The 20,547-nt window shown below is 52.9% G+C and overlaps 1 protein-coding gene across 4 annotated transcripts in view; it reads left to right on the top strand.

Moving 5' to 3' along the window:
* The window catches only part of GRK5 (G protein-coupled receptor kinase 5), a 111,723-nt gene extending 105,907 nt beyond the window's left edge, over positions 1 to 5,816 (top strand). For 3 of the 4 annotated variants that reach the window (XM_077779569.1, XM_077779571.1, XM_077779572.1), the window contains 4 exons: positions 1,551 to 1,688; positions 2,430 to 2,567; positions 3,125 to 3,256; positions 5,412 to 5,816. In XM_077779569.1, coding sequence (XP_077635695.1) covers positions 1,551 to 1,688; positions 2,430 to 2,567; positions 3,125 to 3,256; positions 5,412 to 5,510 — 507 coding nt within the window. In that variant the 3' untranslated portion in view covers positions 5,511 to 5,816. Of the gene's footprint in view, positions 1 to 1,550; positions 1,931 to 2,429; positions 2,568 to 3,124; positions 3,257 to 5,411 lie in introns of those variants that run through there. The other variant, XR_013338893.1, reaches the window with a different exon arrangement.
* The last annotated feature ends 14,731 nt before the right edge of the window (positions 5,817 to 20,547 follow it).

Here is a 20,547-nt window from a genome sequence, read left to right as displayed (position 1 = left end):
CCCCCTCGCCTTTTTTTTTTTTTTTTAATTTATTTATTTTTGAGAGAGCACAAGCAGGGGAGGGCCAAAGAGAGAAAGAGACAGAATCCGAAGCAGGCTCCCAGCTCTGAGCGGTCAGCACAGAGCCCAACATGGGGCTTGAACTCACAAACTGTGAGATCATGATCTGAGCCAAAGTCGGACGCTTAACCGACTGAGCCACCCAGGCGGCCCCCCACGTCACCTTTATTGTCCTTGCTTGTGTTTCTGGCTGGCTGGCCCTGCAGGCTCTGGGGTCTGCAGCGGGGAGGGCCAGCCTCTGCACAGGGAGCCTTCCCTCCTTGGGATTTCTCAGCACAGGGAGGTGCCCTGGCCTTGCAGGGCCCGATTCCTGGAGACTGTGGAACTGCAAAGCCTCTGGAGAAGAGAAGCCAAAGTCCCGAGGCACCAGCTCACTGGGCAGAACATGCCTGGGTGATCGGTGGACCAGAGGTTGACACAGTGATTCTCACAGCTTAGTCGTTTCTAGGGTGTGACCTGGTGGTACCCAGGCGCCATCTTTGATTCCTCTGTTTGAAGGGAAACGGGGAGGGACTGGGCCATGGCCCTCAGGAGGCGCACCTGCCTGCTGGCCCACCACGGCAGCCCCAGCCCCCGTGGCCAGCCACAAATGTGTATGGGAGGAAAGCATCCACGGGGGGCCGGCGAATTGGAGAGAGGATGACCTGGGGTGCGGGCCGTCCACCCTGATTCTAGTCTCCGAGCAGACAGATGCCCAGTGCTCTTCTTTACCTGTGTGGCCTGGCTGGCTGCTCCTGCAGCCTCTCCCTCCCCTATGACCTCCCCACCTCTTGGTTCTGAGGAGGACACTCCTCTTCCCTGACCAGCACCGTCCCCAGCAAGTCCCCTTCACCCTGACCCACCCCCCGCACCTTCATTCTTCACCCCGACTCAAAGACAGGTGCTCCCCACGGCTGCCCTGCCGGCCTCCCCCGCCCACCTCTGCTAGTTGATGCCTTCGCCACCTCCCTTCTCCTGCTAAGCCTGTTGCAGATGCCCTTTCCCTGGGAAGCTGCCCCCGTCCCCCCACGGCCTGGCAGCCAGGTCGTGCTCGTGGTGTCGTACCTGTATTGCCTCCGTGGGTCCCCTGAACATGGTCTTGCTGAGGCCAGATACTCCGTGCCCCTCCCCGCTCTCCGCACAGACGTTTGTGCCAACCCAGGACACGTCAGCAGGGTACTTGGGAGCTGAGGCGAGTGAGACCTGCAGAGACGGCCCCGGCCCTTCGGAGCTTACCTGTAGCAGAAGCAGCGACACATGCCACAGACCCCCGCGCTCCCGCAGGCTCCAGGCATCCGAGCCGCCGTGGGGCCCGAGCCGGCCAAGGCAGTGTCCACTGGGAACCTGGGGGCGGCTGGGGCCCCGCAGAGGCTGGAGGAGGGACGTGTGGGAGGCTCGGGGGCGCACCTGTGAGGGGAGATGACCACAGGGGCCCGAAGCCCCCAAGCCCCTGTGGCCTTCAGCAGGAGGAAAGGCCTGCCCGGGCATGACATCTCTCTCTCTCGTCGCAGCTGCTCACCAAAGATGCAAAGCAGAGACTGGGCTGCCAGGAGGAGGGGGCTGCCGAGGTCAAGAGACACCCCTTCTTCAGGAACATGAATTTCAAGCGCTTAGAAGCCGGGATGTTGGACCCTCCCTTCATTCCAGATGTGAGTAGCCCAGCTGTGCCTGTGCACAGACTCACGACTTCAGCTTGGTGAATGTCCACGCTGGGCCCTGGGAGGCCACCGCCACCCACCTTGAACTCCCAGACGGCAGGGTCGGTGGGCAAGTGAGAGCAGTGGAGGCCAGTGCTCTGACAGCCGCAGCTCACGGCTCCGGTGCCGGCTCCGTGGTGGACTCCTACATCAGCCCCACGGCGGAGGTTTTTCTAACTGTCCCCACTTCTCAGGTGAGAAGACTGAGGCCAACAGGGGGTATGTGACAGAGTTCCTAAGCCCAGGCCTGTCCAGCTGCAGAGCCTGGGTGCCCGGTAGTGAGAGAAGGGCCACACGTCTCTCTGGCCCTGGGTCCTTGGCATCTGCTTTCTGTGGGGGGGATGGGCCGCAGGCCCCAGCTGGGGCAGCCCTCGTTTGGACAGAGAAGCCCGGAAACGCTTCCACCGTCCTGAGCCTGTGGGCTTTGGGGAAACAAAATCTGCGGAGGGGGCGGGGGATCCGCAGAGGTGCCGAGGAGCGTGAGGTCAGAGAGGGCATGTTCGGTGTCCCCAGCCTGGAGGGTGGGGAGGCCAGCAGCGGGCATGAGGCTGACAGCGGGAAGGAGCCCCTGGCAGACCTGGGAGAGCGCGGCACCGGTCCCTGGAAAGGGGCCCCCTGCTCCCCATCGGGACCCCAGGCGGGGGGCGCCGGGCCCCGGGGGTGACCCCGTGCCACCAAGTGCTCTGCCCGCAGCCCCGCGCCGTGTACTGCAAGGATGTGCTGGACATCGAGCAGTTCTCCACCGTGAAAGGCGTCAACCTGGACCACACGGATGACGATTTCTACTCCAAGTTCTCCACGGGCTCCGTGCCCATCCCGTGGCAGAGCGAGGTGAGCAGGGCGGTGGCCGCGTGCACCCTGAAGGGGGCCGTGGGGCGGGGGCCCCAGGCCTGGATGAGGGCACTGCTGGCGTGGGGCCAGAAGAGGAATAGGAGGCGAGATGGACGCGGCCGTCTAGCCGCTGTCTCAGGAAGTCAGGCCGGAGGAGAGGAGGAAACCGGGGCCGTGGCTGGACGCACAGGTGGGAATGAGCCGGGGGGTCAGTGCTCCTTCCAGGGGGTTGGAGATGACGGGGCAGGGGAGGGGGTGCTGGCGGAGGGAAGGGCCTGGAGCAAGCAGGCGACCTGGGCTTCGGTGGGGTGAAGGGGGAGATTGGGGTGTGGGTTTGGTAGCTGGACGGTGAGCACACCCCTGCAGCCAGCCGGCAGGGGAGAGGCAGTGGCAGGCGAGGAGCGGCCTGGGCCCAGGCCCCTGAAGGACGCAGAGTAGCCAGAGGACCTTCTGGAAGCCGACTCCGGCCGGGATGTTGGCCGGCCTCTGGGCCTCTGTGCACTGAAGATGACGAACACAGCCCCTCACGCCGCCTGTGGTTTACACCGCTTCCCCAGATGATAGAAACCGAGTGCTTTAAGGAGCTGAACGTGTTTGGACCTAACGGTACCCTCTCACCGGACCTGAACAGGAGTCACCCTCCGGAACCGCCAAAGAAAGGGCTGCTCCAGAGAATCTTCAAGCGTCAGGTGAGACACCTCCAGGGCCCAGGTGCTTCCCTTAGCCCGGAGCTGTGGCCTCCTCCCTGCATGTGGGGCGTGGGGGACCTGGGGGCCCAGCTGCCTGTCCGAGCCCCTTGACGTCTCCTGGCTGAGGGGTCCGCAGGGTGGAAGGGGCAGGGCCAGCCCAGAGCTCACCCTCTGTCAGGGTTTCTCGGCCTCGGCACTGTTGACGTTCTGCGTGAATTCTCTGCCATGGGGGCTNGGGGGCTGTCGTGTGCGGTGGGGGGGGTACCCAGCAGCCTCCTGGCGTCTGCCCACTCACGCTGTGCCAGTCACAACTGTCTCCACACCTCGCCCGGTGTCTCTGGGGGCAAAACCTCCCAGACAGAACCAGCTGCTGCATGTGGCCATTGTAAGGACTCCGGTTCTTTGGTGACGGCTGAACATGACAGAGAACGAGGACAACAGGTGGGGAGAGGTGGCCCCCGCAGGGCCTCATGGGTGGGGCCCCCATCCATGGCGGCGGCGGCCAGAGGACACTCACCCCTTGGGAAGACACGTTTTTCCTCAGAGCCTGTCCCTGGACTTAAGGGCTGGGGAAGACGTGTCCCTGCTCAGGCCTGTGAATGAGAGGCCACTGAGGCCCCCGCCTCATCCCTCGTCCACCAAGGTGGCCAGAATAGCACCTCCTCCTGGCCTGGCCCCTGAAGAAGGCGTGGCCCCCCACGTGCCCATCCCACAGCCGGGGAGCCTCCTGTAACTTACACTCCTCCCCACCCCACCCCCACCCGAAGGGAGCTGTGCCTCTCCCAGGAGGATGAAGAAGGAGAGGCTGAGAACGCTGGGCCCCAGGCCCAGCATCCTGGCTTCCCCACCCCCACCCTGATGGGGGTGGGCGGCTGTTTCTGGCATTCTGCTGTGGACCCAGCTCTGCCCTGGGTGCTTTTTGAGGGCTTCTCCTAATTAAGCTCCACGAAAGCCTGAGCCTCTGTCAACCATTCATTTATTCATTCAGCCAATATGTAGTGAGTGCCTACTGTGTGCGAGGCTGTTTTCTCAGGGTTTGGGATGCATCAGCAAGCCAAACTGGGATCCTTCCTTTTGGACATGCTGGTGCCATGTGAGCCCAGCATGTGCCACCATTAACCCACTTCACAGATAGGGAAACTGAGGCTGAGGGGTCCAGGAACTTGCCCATGGTCACACGGCCAGTGAGTCCGTGCAAAGGATCTGGGGTTAATGTCAGGGAGCACAGATCAGGCCTATGGAGAGAAAATGCAGACTGGTGCCAAGTTTGGGGTTTTATCTAAAAGCTTCACGTGAGTTTCATATCCTATTCCAAAACATACTCATGTTCATATACTATAAAAATATAATTTTTAAATGCTTCCACCAAGAAAAATGAATATTCCCAAAAGAAAGGACCTGTCCCCTCCCACAGGGCTGAGTTTCCAGGTCCTGGGACCGGCATTTGCTGTGGAGGCTCCCGGACCCAGGGTTCAGATCTGGCCCTGACACTTCCTGCTACTTGGGTGACGGCGCACTGGCCCCCATCCCAGCCTCTGTGTGCCCTTCCCAGAGCAGGGAAGGTGGAGGTAGAGGTCGGTGGCCCTCTGCACAGCACCCAGCGCTACCACCAAGGGAGCAGATGCCCTGGGTCGCTCTCCTCCTCCCTGCAGGTGTGAGGGACCCGCACCCACGGGGAAGCCAAGAGGGTACCCAGAGCACCAAGAACAAGCAGCCTGTGGTGCTCAGGCCAGGCCCTCGCTCAGGCCCTCCCTGCACGCAGCCTGATTTCCTTCTCCACCAGCCCTGTGCAGAGCAGCTCTTACCCCACACTGTGGAGGGGCAACTAAGACCTTTAACAACTCGCTCCAGGTCACTCGGCTAAGTGGCAGGTGTCAGACTCAAACCCATGGCGGTTTAGCCCTGGGCCTAGGGTACTTAGCCTAAGTACTAGCGTAGATGTTCAGGAGGGGCTGCCTCCTCCCTTCCTGCCTGGGATTTTCTTAATTCCTACCTCTCCCCCTGCGTCGGGGCGGCCTGTGGCCCTGGGTCTGCACGAGGTGGCAGAAAACAGGAGGAGCTGGTCAGCAGCCCCTGATCGTGGCCTGGTTTTCAGATTCAGAGTCCCTTCCCTGCCCACCAGGACTGACTCTCTCTCTCTCTCTCTCTCCTCCAGCATCAAAACAATTCCAAGAGTTCACCCAGTCCCAAGACCAGTTTCAACCACCACATAAATTCAAACCACGTCAGTTCAAATTCCACAGGAAGCAGCTAGTTAGCGCTCTGGCCTTGAAGTCCACGGTGGGACCAGCCCAGACCCTTGTCCTTGGAAGCAGAACTTGTGGACGGGGGAACCCTCCAGGAGCCAGGGACAGAGGCTGCTCCCCCGCTCGATGCAGAGCCTCCAGGTTTCTCAAAGAGATTTCCACTCAGGTCTGTCTCCAGAGGTGGCCCTCAAGCGGAGGTGGAACATTGCAATAGAAATCCAATTGGATACGACAACTTGCACGTATTTTAATAGCGTCATACCTAGAACTGAATTTTGTCTTTATTATTTTTAAAGAAAAGTTTTGTAAATTTCTCTATTGTCTCAGTTTACATTTTGTATATTTGTATTTAAATGAAAGTCAGACTTCGAGGGTGTATATTTTCTGTGCAGCCACTGTTAAGCCATGTGTTTTCAGACATTTTAGAAGTGGGCGGGGTGGGGGTGGGGATTTACAAAAAAAAAAAAAAATGTGACTCAAGACTTCCAGAGCCTCAAATGAGAAGATGTTTTTATTAAATGTAGAAAAGGACTCACATTCCACCTTTAAAGGATTGGTCGTATCCATCTCTGTAACCTTTCCCTCACGTTGATGTTACCGCACTGTTGGCTTGTAACGATCTGAATTAAGGGCTCAAGACACAGTTGGGACTTCACCCCCAGTCAGAATGTCCTCTGTGGGACCTCTGGGGTAACCTGGGGCCCATGTGCACTTTTCCTTTAGAGGCGCACAATGCCAGTGTCACTTCAGCCTTGGCCTCCTCTTCCTTCTGGAAGGTGGCTGGTACATAGGGCTGGGCCTCTTTGTTCTGACTGCTAAAGCCAGTATGTTTTAAGAAGCTTGCCTTTGGAAATTTTTGTTTTATTCTGTTTTTAAGAGAAGCATAGCAATGATAACGGTGGGGGAGTTGTGGAACCCCAACTATTTCAAATCCTCATGGCCCAAGGAAGCATCAAGGAGTGAGGGTCAATGGAATCATCCTGAATGAGTCCCTAGAGGGAGGGAGGCTTGCCCAGGGACTCCAGGCACATTCCTTAAGCCTTTACGGGATCACAGGGTCTGGAGAGCTTCCCAAGGCCCCACAAACTCACTGGCCCAGGCGGCATGGATAGGGTTGGCTCTCTGAGCAAAGGGGACACTCTAGGGGAGGGCCGGGACCCAAAGAAGCTCAACACAAACTCACTGTCACTTCCTGGGAGGGGTGAGACAAAGGCAAGCTGTCACGGAGCATCTCGGAACCGCAGGCACAAGTAGCCCTCAGGAGGACTCAGCGGCTTTGCCAGACCAGGGTCTTCTGAAGGCCGTGGCCCCAGGCCCTCTGAGCATGGCTGTCCGGCCCCAAGGAGCCGCCAGCCCCCTCCCGATGCCTCCACGAGGTGACAAGAAGCAAGTCCACCCTCGCCTTTCCCACCCCCCACCCCCCACTTCAGAACAGAGTGAGTGGTTGACAGCCCTGCTCCCTGCCTGGCTGAGTCCTGGAGGCTGAGTCAGCCTCCTCCTTCCGGTGGCCAGGATTTCTCCCAGCGTGGGGTCTGCACCACCAGCATCGGCATCTCCCGTCAACATGCAGATTCCGGGGCCCCACCCCCAACCTGTGGGATGGGATTCTTCGGGAGCAGAGCCCTGGAATCTGCATCTAAAGAAGTTCTCCAGAACATTCTGACACACCCTCAAGGAAGGGCATTACTGCCTTGGCTTCAGTGGGGCTTCAGATGTGACCCAAAATGATGTCCTTAGGTGACGCAGGCAGCTCAGAGCATGAGCTTTCAGGGAGGAGACAGTGGCGGGCACAGCAGCCTCGTGTCCTATCCCCGCGCCCTTTCCCCCAAACGAGAGCACGCTGCTGGCGAGGGGCTGCCCTTGGGACGGGTCCTTTTAGGCCATGTGACCAATAAGTGGGACAGAAGCAAGAAGCGGGCCTCCCTCGGATCCTCTGATGCGCAGTATTATTTCCTTCAAGACCAGCTCTTGCATCACGAGGCTGCTTCTGTTACTTTCCTGGGCTGCACGCAAGATTATGAACAGCCACACTCCGTCCCTGCCAAGGACGCGGAAAGCCCCCTGACCAGTATTTTAAGATCCTCAAGATCTTGCTGACCCTCCTTTCGTAATGGAAAGGACAGCCATCTTCCGGGGACCAGCACCAGCCCCAGCGCCCACTCTCCTTCGCTCCTTTGGCCACATTCACAGCCAGTCAGTGCTTCCCAGTGACCGGCGGGGAGAAGCCATCTCTGAGGTCCTCAAAGCCCTGCACGGGCCGTTTGCAGGGCCAGAAGCGTCAAGGAGCAAGAGGGAGAACATCCTTCGCTCTGCGTGTCTCTGCATCGTGCGAGCTCGAACGATGCTCCCGCACAGGCCTTTGCGGGACTCTGGAGTCGCCAGTCCCCGCCCAGTGCCCACAGGCCTCGGGGCCAGAGTCCCCCGCCTTCCTGACCATCCTGTCCCACTGCCTGTTGTTTCGCACGAGAGAAGGGAAGTCAGTTTCAAACAATGCCTGAAAATCAGCCCTCTTTCTGCCGAATCCAGCAAACAGGTCCTGCCCCCCACCCCCTCCCAAGCTTCTACCCCGACTTGTTTTCTACAGCTGCATTTTGAAAAGATATTTTTAAATTGAGGGGAGGGGAACCCACTTTCCCACCCATCCACTTGTCTGGGATGAGGCGCATTTGGGCAGTGAATGGATTTTAATTTTTTTTTTTTTTTTTTCTTTGACTACATTTGAGCTCTTCACAGAAGGGCCTCTCTTTCTCCAAGCACAGCATTTTCCTCACCGGATGCTCGCCAACCTCGCGCCTTTGAGGTGAGACGCAGGGCCTCACAGAAGTATCTCTGTTTCCGCTTTTCCTGAGACAGCTGCTGCCCCCCCGTGGGACAGGGGTGGTCTCTGCCACGAGCACCACCACCACCACCACCAGTCAATCGAGCCCCCAGGGGGCTCCCAGAATATCACCCATAACAGCACACACGCCCGACCCCTGCCTTCACGGAGGATGGCACCCCCACAACGCACCACCCACTTTCTACTGATTCTAGGCCGGGAACATCACATGTAAAGCATGAGCTTCCGAGGGCTGCTCGTTTGCACAGTCGCTAAGTGTCGCTTGGTCTGGACCAGCCCCGGGAGGACTCATTTCCTGAAATGCACTGCTCTGAGCAGACCCTCGGGCTCAGAGGGGCAGGCGGGAGGGAGGCCAGCTGCGTGGGAGAGAGCAGGGTGCCCCGTTTTGACACACCCTTGACACGCACCCTGCAGAGAATGGTGGGGAGTTCTGGGGACTCGTGTGGACGCCACCGTGGCCTGGAAGGCGCGGCTGCGTGCGGCCGCTGGTCCCGGGGCCTAGCAAGCCCCGACAATGCCAGCGGCGTGCCCCCTGAGAAGCCAGGGCCCCCACGCCTCTCCAGGGAGCCCTGCCCACTGTTGAAGCTCCCCATTCTTCTTCCCCACGCCTGTCCTTTCCCAAAAGGTTCCGGGCATCGGTTTCCCATGGGCTCAACGGAGCTACCGACCCAGACCTCGATTCAGAGGGGTCACTGCCGCCTCCTTGCCCCTGGTGTCCCAGGCCTTGCCCGAGGAAGTAGGAGCCTCGAGAGCAAGCAGAGGCCCACCGAGATGAAGTGCCACTCGGGTGACATCAGCTCTCCTCGGGCTGTGGGCTCCCGTGTCCATGTGAACACCTGCATCCCTCCAAGGGCAACCTCGTCCAGTGTCTCCTGGCCTCACAGCCCCCTCACCCCCGCCCCTCGACACAGGCCTCCTAAACTACAGCCTGGGTTCAGAAAGAGAAGGAGTGTGAAATCTCTGTGCATTTTGAAGCAACCGAGCTGAGACATGACCAGCAGGGAGCTCACTTCTTTCTGTCACAACAGACCAGACAGTGAAGCTTCGTCCCCTCCCTGAGGCACCTTCCCCTTCCCCCGGCCCCACGGGCTTTCACAGCCAACCCCATCCAGCTGTCAAAGGCCAGAGAGCCCAGGATGGGGTTCTCGGCCCGTCTTATGCTGGGGACGGTGGTTAAAACATCTGAAAAGCTAGCTCTCCCCCAGACAGAAAGGCACTTCCTAAAAGAAGAATCTAGATATTGTTCCCCAGTCCATCAAGAAGTCATTTTTGTAATAGATCAAAAGCAACTGTTCTCGATTAGAAGAGCTTAGTGGCTGCTGGTAGTGTTAAAATAACAATCCTTCTAGCATCCAGAGGTTTCTTTTTTTTTTTTTTCAGGGAAATTTTAACATTGATGGTGAATGAAAATAGTTCCCTTTTGGAGGTCATTCCTGAAGATAACGCTTTGGTCTGCTGCTCTGAATCTCTGTACATCCCATCTAATATGTCACTGTGCTGCTGTATCTAGATCGAACCACTGTTGTTTTTTTAAGAGAAATAAATTCCTTAATGAAAAGAACATTTCTTTCTTTCTGCACTTGACTGTCACCCCTGAGATGCCAGCATCAGCCGCCACTGGGTCTTGATTAACCCTTTCCTCAGGCGGATGGCTCAGGTCCCACCCCAGTCCCCCACCCAGACCACGGGAGAGAGTCCACTGGGGGAAAGGGCACGCTCTGGGCCTCTGGACTGGGGGGCCCCATCACAGGGGGGCTGTTCCCTCGGGGTCCCCAGGGCTTTCTCTAGGACCTTTTCCAGAAGCCTCCCCAGCAGAGAGAAGCCAGCACCCTCCTGGGACACACAGTCTGAGGAAGAGATTCCAGGCCCATAGCACCCGCCTTCCATTTACACCCCTCTGCCTGCCAACTTCGATACCTTCTCAAGCAGACTGGCAGGCTGGGGGCAGGGGGCGCCCTTCCCTCACCTCCTCCACCCACTCAGGCCCCTTCCCTCCTTCCCTTCGGACCTCCAGCCCCAGACAGCCACGGATTCAGTAATCGAGGGCACCGGAATGGTCTCCAACTCATTCATTTCCAGGAAAGGTTCAAAGTGGGCCTTCCCAGGGCACCAAGGAGCTTCAGGCCACTCTCTCTCTGGGAGGGGCGTCCACAGGGTATCGGGATCTAACTGCCCTCCCTGGAGACCGTGAAGACGAGGAAAGTCCGGGCCTCAGAACAGGCGCTCCAGGCGCAGAGGGCCATTCACTGCCAGTGAGGTTGCTCCGGGGACCTCGTTCCACTGCTTTGGGGGGGGGGCAGCAGGAAAGGGGCCGGCGCAGTGGGTGGGGGTGAGCTCTCCTCCCTCCTCAGCCGTTCAGCAGGTGTTTGTTGAACTCCTACTGTATCCTTGACTCTGTCTCAGAACCAAATCAGATAAGGCTCCTGCCCTCCCGGACCTTGCCTTCCAGGATGTCACCGGCCACCCGCCGCTGTTAGATAAACCAGAGGTCACGGGAGACAGGGCGGGGCCTCTCACACTTCGAGGATCATCGACGCAGCTGGGCGTTTTGATAAAATACACGTTCTGATTCAGTAGGTCTGAGTCTGGGTCTGCATTTCTTTTTTTTTATTTATTTATTTTTGAGAGAGAGAGAGAGTGCAAGTGGGGGACGGGCAGAGAGAGAGGGAGACACGGAATCCAAAGCAGGCTCCAGGCTCTGAGCTGTCAGCACAGAGCCCGATGCAGGGCTCGAACCCACTAGTGGTGGGATGGTGATCTGAGCCAAAGTCAGATGCTTAACCGACTGAGCCACCCAGGCGCCCCTGGGTCTGCATTTCTAACAAGCTCCCAGGAGAGAACCTGCTGGTCCAAGGACTACCCTTTGTGAAGCGAGGTCTAAACCCCAACATAAGGCCAAGATCTGTAGTCAAACCAGGATCCACATTCCCATTGCTGTCCCCTTCCGGTGCCTCATTCAGAAGTGTAGACGCGGGGGGGTGCCTGGGGGGCTTAGTCAGTTAAGTGACAGACTCTTGATTTTGGCTCATGGTTCATAGGTTTGATCCCCACATCAGGCTCCACTCTGGGCATGGAGCCTGCTTAAGATTCTCTCTCTCCCTCCTTTTCTATCCCTCCCCCACTCACACATGCTCTCTTGCTCCCTCTAAAAAAAAAAAAAAAGAAGTATAGATTTCTTATTAATACTCACATATGCACTGCCCTTGAGGGGCGTTCATACTGTCTTCTCGAAGTCTGGCCCCTGGCCCAGCAGCAGCCACCATCCTGGGAACTTGGGAGAGAAGGCATTTTCACCTCCACCCCGGATCTAACCAGAAGCTCTGGTCAGGAGGGGGAGGGGCGGGAGCTGGTAACAGGCCAGCCAGGTGATTCAAATGCACACTCACGTTTGAGGATGACTGATTTACAGAGTGCTTTCACCTCCTTGAAGTCTCATTGACGCTCCCTGCTGACAGATTTCTCTGTGGAGGCAGCAGAGGCTCGGGTGGTTGAGGCTCTTACCTGTAAAATAAACATTAAAAATTTTTTTTTAAATGGGACACCTGGGTTGCTCAGTAGGTTGAGCATCTGACTTTGGCTCAGGTCATGATCTTGTGGTTCATGAGTTCGAGAGAGAGAGAGCACAAGCAGGGTTGGGGCAGAGAGATAGGGAGAGGGAGACACAGAATTCAAAGCAGTCTCCAGACTGTCAGCACAGAGCCCGATGCCGGACCTGAACTCACGAACTGGGAGATCATGACCTGAGCCAAAGTCAGATGCTCAACTGACCCACCCAGGTGGCTCACAGAGCCTGCTTCAGATGTTCTATCCCACTCTCTTGCACGCTCTCTCTCTCAAAGTAAACTTTTTTTAAAAATGGGAGCAAGGATACAACATACAATCATATTGCGATATGCTTTTAAAAATGAAAGGATAAGGCAAAACTGAAAAAAATAAAGTAAAACCACCTATAGGCAGAGGTGGCCAACAGGGGACAGGCAGGGGGGTAGATATAAAAACCAGACTTTGCTGAATGTGCCTTGTCTTGTAGATTTGACTTTGGAAGCAAGTATCAAATGGAAAACAGATCTGCACTTAGTCAGGAGAGGCTTTTATTCGAAAGGAGCTTCTGCAACAGTGGGTAGAAATAGCGCAGAGGAGAGGACACTTTGACCCTAAGGTCTGCAGGGTCTCAAGGCTGAGGCACAAAGGGGTTTGCTTTAAGGAGAGGGGTAAACAAGGCACTTCACATCCCACTTGCCCACACCCAGATCTTTCTAGAAGAGAATGCTTTATCCAAAGGCCAGCCTGTTGTCAGAAGGGGCTGCATGCTGGCTCAGGATGAATGTGGGCCAAGGTTCAGCGTCCTGGAGCAAGACAAGAAACGGAACCAAAGTTTGGTTCACAAGCAGTTTGTGGTGATGGGGCAGTGGGGGCTGACGGTCCAGCTAATCATCTGTGAGGCAGAGGATGGGAGTTTGGAGGGCTTGTGTCGTCGACAAACAAGTAGGGGGTGGGGCAGCCCTGGGTCTCATCTCAGCCCTAAGGAGAAGGGTGGTTTGGGGCTGTTCTTCCAGAGCACAAGATGGTGAGAGGAACTCCTTCAACTTCTCTGAGCACAGGGCTCAGGCAAAAGTCAACATTGTCACATATAAATGTTTCAGATAATTATAAAACAAAATGAAATACTCTTTTCTAATGAAGTAGGCTTCACGCCCAATGCAGAGCCCAAAGCAGGCCTTGAACTCACGACCCTGAGGTCAAGACCTGAGCTGAGATCAACACTTGGATGCTTAAAAGGGAAGGGAAGCAAAACAGGGTTGGGAACAAACCATAAGAGACTCTTAAATATGAAGAACAAACAGAGGGTTACTGGAGGGGGTGGGGGAGGGGGAATGGACTAAATGGGTGAGGGGCATTAAGGAATCTACTCCTGAAATCATTGTTGCACCATATGCTAACTAACTTGGATGTAAATTAAAAAATAAATTAAATTTAAAAAAATTTTTTTTAAAAATGAGTTGGATGCTTAGCCGACTGAGCCACCCAGACACCCCCAAAACTGAATATATTTAAAGCAACCCCTAAAAATCAAAAGATGAATAAAAAAATATCTGTCTGGATATGCAATTGGTGCCATAATCACACATAAAATTTCCAAGTGATTTTAAAACTCAGAAATGTGACTGTGCATTCTTATACTGGCCCATATTCTAAGGACAAAAAGAACTGCCAAAAAATGTTAAATTTTCACTAAGCATATTGTTAGTGATAATATGGGCATGATTATCCTGCAATTTTTATACATTATAGGGCAAAACACATAATCCTGTCAATGACGTTAAGAACAAAATTCTCAATGTAAGGAAAAATAAGAAAAACACAAAGTCAAAGGAGTCAAGCAAAAGCAATTTAATACAAAAAAATTAACTTTCTCTTTTTAAAAAAATGTACCCGTTAGAAGAAATGACCGATCTGGTGGCAGGGAGGACCATGGGACCCAGACTATGGCCTTAAATACCATTTCATACGTAAAAGCCAGCAAGGATCCTGGAGAAATGGCTGATTCCAAGTCTGGAGCAGGAAATGCCCAAGAGGAACCTGGAGCATCTTGTCGTCCCAGAAACAAGGATGTTATCAAACATTGTTAGGATTGTGTCCAAAATACTCAGAAGCAACTTGAAGGAGTTCCCAGTGGCCCAACAGGGGACAATTGGAGCATTAGACAGAGATTAAAACACATTAAGCATATTTAAGTCCAGGAGCTCAAAACAATATTTTCTTTAAAAAATAAATAAAACCACCAGAGTTGCCTGTGTGGCTCAGTTGGTTGAATATCAACCTTTTTTAAAAAAAAAAATTTTTTTAATGTTTATTATTATTAATACAGAGACAAACACAGCATGAATAGGGGAGAGGGAGAGGGAGACACAGAATCCGAAACAGGCTCCAGGCTCTGAGTTGTCAGCACAGAGCCCGACATGGGGCTCGAACCCACAAACCACGAGATCATGACCTGAGCCGAAGTCGGGTGCTCAACTGACTGAGCCACCCAGGCGCCCCAAGTACAAACTCTTGATTTTGGCTCCGGTCATGATCTCAGAATCATGAGATTGACAGAGCATGGAGCCTCCTTGAGAGTATCTCTCTGTCTCTCTCTCTCTCTCCACCCCCCCACTCCTCTCCCCCTCCTCTCCCCCACTCACACTCTCGTTTCTCTCTAGAAAATGTAAATCTATAAAATAAAAAATAAAATAAAAGCCCCATTAGTCACCTTTAGAAGAGCTTCGGTGGGGGTACCTGGGGGGTCAGTCAGTTGAGCATCTGCCTCTTAGTTTCAGATCAGGTCATGATCTCACAGTTCATGAGTTCAAGCCCCAAGTAGGGCTCCTCAGNTGAATATCAACTGTTTTTAAAAAAAAAATTTTTTTTAATGTTTATTATTATTAATACAGAGACAAACACAGCATGAATAGGGGAGAGGGAGAGGGAGACACAGAATCCGAAACAGGCTCCAGGCTCTGAGTTGTCAGCACAGAGCCCGACATGGGGCTCGAACCCACAAACCACGAGATCATGACCTGAGCCGAAGTCGGGTGCTCAACTGACTGAGCCACCCAGGCGCCCCAAGTACAAACTCTTGATTTTGGCTCCGGTCATGATCTCAGAATCATGAGATTGACAGAGCATGGAGCCTCCTTGAGAGTATCTCTCTGTCTCTCTCTCTCTCTCCACCCCCCCACTCCTCTCCCCCACTCACACTCTCATTTCTCTCTAGAAAATGTAAATATATAAAATAAAAAATAAAATAAAAGCCCCATTAGTCACCTTTAGAAGAGCTTCGGTGGGGGTACCTGGGGGGTCAGTCAGTTGAGCATCTGCCTCTTAGTTTCAGATCAGGTCATGATCTCACAGTTCATGAGTTCAAGCCCCAAGTAGGGCTCCTCAGTGACAGTGCAGAGCCAGTTTAAGATTCTCTCTCTCCCTCTCCCTCTCTCTGTCCCTTCTCTGCTCACACACTCGAGTGCATGCTCTCCCCCTCGACATCTCTCTCAAAATAAATAAACTTTAAAAAAAAAAAGCCTAGAGAATAAGACATTATTTTGAAAACTAGTAAATAACAACAAAGAATCAAGACCCATTTGTTACCCAAACAGTTGATGGAGTTGATGCTGGCCAGGAATACAAGTTTAGTTTAACATTCAAAAACCTATCAGTGTAGTTCAACACATGAACAGCACAAAGAACAATCATATGATCATCTCAAAAGATACCAAAAAAACATTCAAGAAAAAAACCCTGAGTACTCATATATGATTTTAAAAATCTCAGAAAATTCAATATAGAAGGGAATTTCCTTAACCCAGAAAAGCATCTAACATCATATTTGGGAGTGAAATTTTGAACACATTCTCTCTAAAAGCAGGAAAAAAGGAAAGACTTCTAATTAACACCATATTAGAGGTTCTAACCAATGTATGAAGGGAAAAAGAGTTTGAAAGACATAAAGATTGGGAGAAAATAAGTTGAACTGTCTATTTATAAATAACATAATTGTATACAACAGAAATCCAAAAACAAAAAACAAGAAACAAAACCCAACACATGCACACATGAAATCTTATAAATTCAGCAAGGTGTCCAGACATAAAGTCAATATATAGAAATCAATGATGCACCTTTATACTAGCAACAAGCAGAAAATGACATTTAAAAATTAATAGCATCTAAAAAATAAAACACCTAGGGATAAACTCAACAAAAAATGTAAAATACTTCTACGCCAAAATGAAAACATTGTTGCTGAAAGAAACAAAAGAAGATGCAAATACGCCCTACCCATGAATCTGAGGATTCCATACTATAAATATATCCATTTTCCCCAGTTTTAACTCTAGATTCTAATCAACACCCAGCAAGATTTTTTGTATAAATTGTCAGCTTTGTAGGATTCTATTCCTTGTCCCTAAAAGGCTAGGGTTGTTAGTCCTTCTAACTAACCACATCTCTGAGCATCACTCATTTCCTCAATACACATGGATCTCTAGCTAATTCCATCTTCTTGTGCAGACTGGGCAGCCCTGTTTGGAGCATCGGGTCTACGCTGGGAGTGTGGATCCCCGATGAGGGTCTGATAAAGCTAAGTATGCACTTCGAGGGTGTGGACTGAAGTTAGTTCCCACACATGTATTATTCCACTGTTTATACCAAAGTATTTCAAAGTAGATTACACACAAGATAACACCGGAGGTGGGGTGCAAAACCTCAGACCCCCAGTATTATGGAGCTCATCTAAGCCTGGAAAAAACTGAACTTGACTTTTGCCCAAACTTGGAAGTAGAGGCTTTCAAAGCAAATAAACGTTCAGCTACTGGAAGAAAAGACTCTCAGCAAACCTGGGGAGCCCATTTTATATTTGAAGTTCATTTCTTGTGGGCCACTGAGAGTTGGGTCTCGCTTTTTTTAATCCATTCAATCTCTCTCTCTCTTTTAACTGGTATATTTGAACTAATCACATTTAAAATAATCATACGGCAATTGCACTACTAGGTATTTTCCCAAAGAATACAAAAATATGAATTCAAAGAAACACATGCACCCTGATGTTTACAGCAGCATTGGTTACAACGGCCAAATTATGGAAGCAGCCCAAGTGTCCGTCGACTGATGAATGAATAAAGAAGATGAGGTACACACACACACACACACACTGGACTACTACTCAGCCATCAAAAAAGAATGAACCCTTGCCATTTGCAACGATGTGGATGGAGCTGGAGTACATTACGCTAAGCAAAATAAGTCAGGGGAAGACAATTACAATGTGATTTCACTCATATGTGGAATTTAAGAAATAAAACAAATGGGCAAAGGGGAAAAAGAGAGAGAGAGAGAGAGACAAACCAAGAAACAGACTCTCAATTGTAGAGAACAAACAGATGGTTACAGGGGAGGGGGGATGGGTTAAATAGGAGACGGGGATTAAGGAGCACACTTGTGATGAGCACCGGGTGATGTACAGAAGTGTCGAATCCCTATATTGTACCTGAAACTAATATTACTCTGTATGGTAACTAACTGGAATTTTAAAATGTAAACAATAATTATAAATATGGATGGATTAAAGTCTACCACCTTACTGTTGTTTGCTATTCCACTTTTTTTAGTTTATTTATTTTTGAGAGAGAGAGAGAACGAGTGGAGGAGGGAGGAGAGAGGAGAGAGAAGGGCACAGAGGATCTGAACAGGCACCATGCTGGCAGCAGAGAGCCCTGTGTGGGGCTCGATCCCACGAACCGTGAGATCATGACCCAAGCCGAAGCTGAACGCTTAACCAACTGAGCCCCCCAGGTGCCCTGCTATTTGTTCCATTTGTTCTCGGTTCCTCTTTTCCTCCTTTTCTGCCTTCTGTGGGCTTTTAAGTGAGCATTTTTTATGATGTCATTTAACTCCTCTATTGGATTATTTGTGCCTCTTGTTAAAAACAGGTGGAGACAGGGTATGTCTGACCGAGGCGGAGAGGAAGGGGAGTGATCTTCCTCTCCCCAAACCTGCCTCCTTCTAATTCATTCTCAAAAAGGCAGCCAAGATAGGGGCACCTGGGTGGCTCAGTCAGTTAAGGTCATGACCGGCTCAGGATGTGATCTCATGGCTCGTGGGTTTGAACCCTGCCATGGGCCCCTCAGTGTGTGGAGTCTGCTTGTGATTCTTTCTCTCTCCCTCTCTCTCTCTGCCCCTCCCCACTTTCTTTCTCTCTCAAAATAAATAAATAAACTTAAAAAACAAAAAACAGCCAAGATAGAAAACTTACTCCTCCAACCAGTTGTTTCCCTTATGATGTGACATAAAGAATNCTCCCAAGAAAAAAATAAAAAAAGTAAAAAAAAAAAAAAAAAAGAAAAAACATTACCCCCACCCCCCCGTCCCCCCACCTTAAGGGTTTGTCCCCAAGTGGAGGGTGACCTGCAACAGAGAGAGACAGAGTGGGAGGGAGAGGACACACTGCAGACAAATTAACTGGCATATTAACAATGAAGCAGAGAAAAGCTTCCAAGTTCTCCCAGTCTGTGTAAGGAGCGGGGCGCTGTGGGACCCGCTTTGTCCCTGGGCCTGTCCTGCCTCCGCCGTGGCTCTGCACGCACGTGGGAGCCAGGCGAAGAAGCAGCCGGGCCTCGTCACGGGAACACCCAGTCAGGAGCAAGGAACCTGGGCAGGCGGTTCTGGTTTTGTGTTTGCAAAAGGCCCCCTTCCCAGATAGAGCCCCGGGGTCCCAGGCTCTGAGGACCGCACCCTGGGGCGTGGGGGTGGGCCCCAGCCCACTGCTAGTCACCCACCTGAAGGCCGGGAGAAGATCTGGAGGCTTTCATGGAGGGGATTTGGTGAAAACCCACTGGGGTGGTTGTGCCAAAGCGTCCCCCCCGCCCCCAGGGGGAGAATGTTCTGAGAAACTCAGGACCTTGTCTGGATACCAGGTCCTTGAACTTCCCTCGGGGGCAGAAGTGGCCAGACTGGAAAACCAGACCAGTGTTCTGTTGTGACTCTTTGAAAATGGGTGGGAAGGTTCGGTCGGCTCTGGGGCCGCTCCCAGCAAAGGGCGTGGACCTGGGGGGTGTGCTCGGCGAAGCCCCTGGGAAGGGCTGGCTCTGCATCTTTGGGTCAGGGGAGCATATTTTGGGCCCAGTTCCAAGCTGCCCTCACACACACACCCCCGTGATGTAATTTCTTCTGTGTCCCACCTTCAGAGGGTCTGTCATAGATGTAGAGCCTCCTGTTGCCGGGGAGGGGAGACTGAGGGCCTCGGGACCTTCCTCACAAGCCCCTCTGGGGCATTCACGTGGTTTTAGAGAACAGGCAGGAGGCCACGGCCGAGGGGCACCGACCCATACAAGGACAGGTGAGCACAGAAAGGACCTGAAGTGTGAAACAGCTGCTCTGTGGATAACACCCCCAAGCATTTTTCTTAGTCCTCTGAAAAAAGGTGAGCCTCAAAGAAGGACAGAGGGCCATAGACCGAATCCTCATTCCAGAGCACAGGCTAATCATGTCTCCTGCTGCATAAAACACTCTATAGCTCCCCATTACTGCCTCTCGCCTCTCACTTCCAGGCCTTGCACCTGCTGTGGCCCTGCCTGCACCACCATTGACTCCTCTTCTCAGCTGACTCTTTTTTTTTTTCAATGATTATTTATTTCTTTTGAGAGAGAGACAGAGATTGTGGACAGAGGAGGGACACAGAGAGAGACACACAGAATCCGAAGCAGGCTCCAGGCTCTGAGCTGGCTGTCAGCACAGAGCCTGACAGGGGACTCGAACCCACCAACTGTGTGATCATGACCTGAGCCAGAGTCAGATCTTAACCGACTGAGCCACCCAGGCACCCCTCGGCTGACTCCTATTTGTCACTTGGGGCTTCAGTAGGCCACCCTCCTCTGGGGAGTGATGCCTCACCTGCCTGGGTTGGCTGCCCTCCCTATGTCCTCTTAGCTATGCGGGGTTGAACTTGATTGATAAGTTTCTCTCTTGACTGATAAGTTCAGAACATGAGCTCCTTGAGGGAGTGTGGCCGGCGGCACAGTGGTCCCCAGGACCTCTGTACGTTATGTTGTACGGCCGCGTGGCATTCAGGTTGGGATGGAATAAGGTTGCCAATCAGCTAACCTTCAAATAGGGAGGTTGATGTTCTGCATTACCGGGAGGCGGGCATTGGGGTGGGGTCGATGTCATCACAAGGGCCCTTAAGAGTGGAAGAGGAGGCAGAACAGTCAGTGTCAGGGTGATGTGAGGAGGCTTGACCGGCCACTGCTGGCCTCGAAGACAGAGGAAGGGGCCCCACGCCACGAAATGTAGCTGGCCTCTAGGAGCCAGAACAGCCCAGAAAACAGACCCTCCTCCAGGGCCCCCAGAAGGAACATAACTGCTGACACCTTGATGTTAGCCCCGTGAGACCCATGCCAGCTTCTGAGCTCCAGACCCAAATGTATCCTGCTTCAAGCCACCGAGTTTGTAGGGAACCAATACAGAAAGCGACTTGTTCACAGTGTTCCCAGAGTGTAGAGCTGGGACCAGAGAATGAATGCAGGAGGCTGGCAGAGCCATTGTCCCATACACCATCTTTAACCCCTGTGGCACTGGCATCAACCTTTACACCCGACTTCCCCGGGGGAGCCGTCCTAGGGGACAGTCGCGGGGGGCACATGGGACCCCAGCATGTCCAGATCACTAGGTTC

Source organism: Crocuta crocuta, unplaced genomic scaffold (genome assembly GCF_008692635.1).
Source record: "Crocuta crocuta isolate KB4526 unplaced genomic scaffold, BGI_CrCroc_1.0 scaffold138, whole genome shotgun sequence".
Taxonomy (NCBI): Eukaryota; Metazoa; Chordata; class Mammalia; order Carnivora; family Hyaenidae; genus Crocuta; species Crocuta crocuta.
This window is presented reverse-complemented; position numbering and strand designations above follow the sequence as displayed.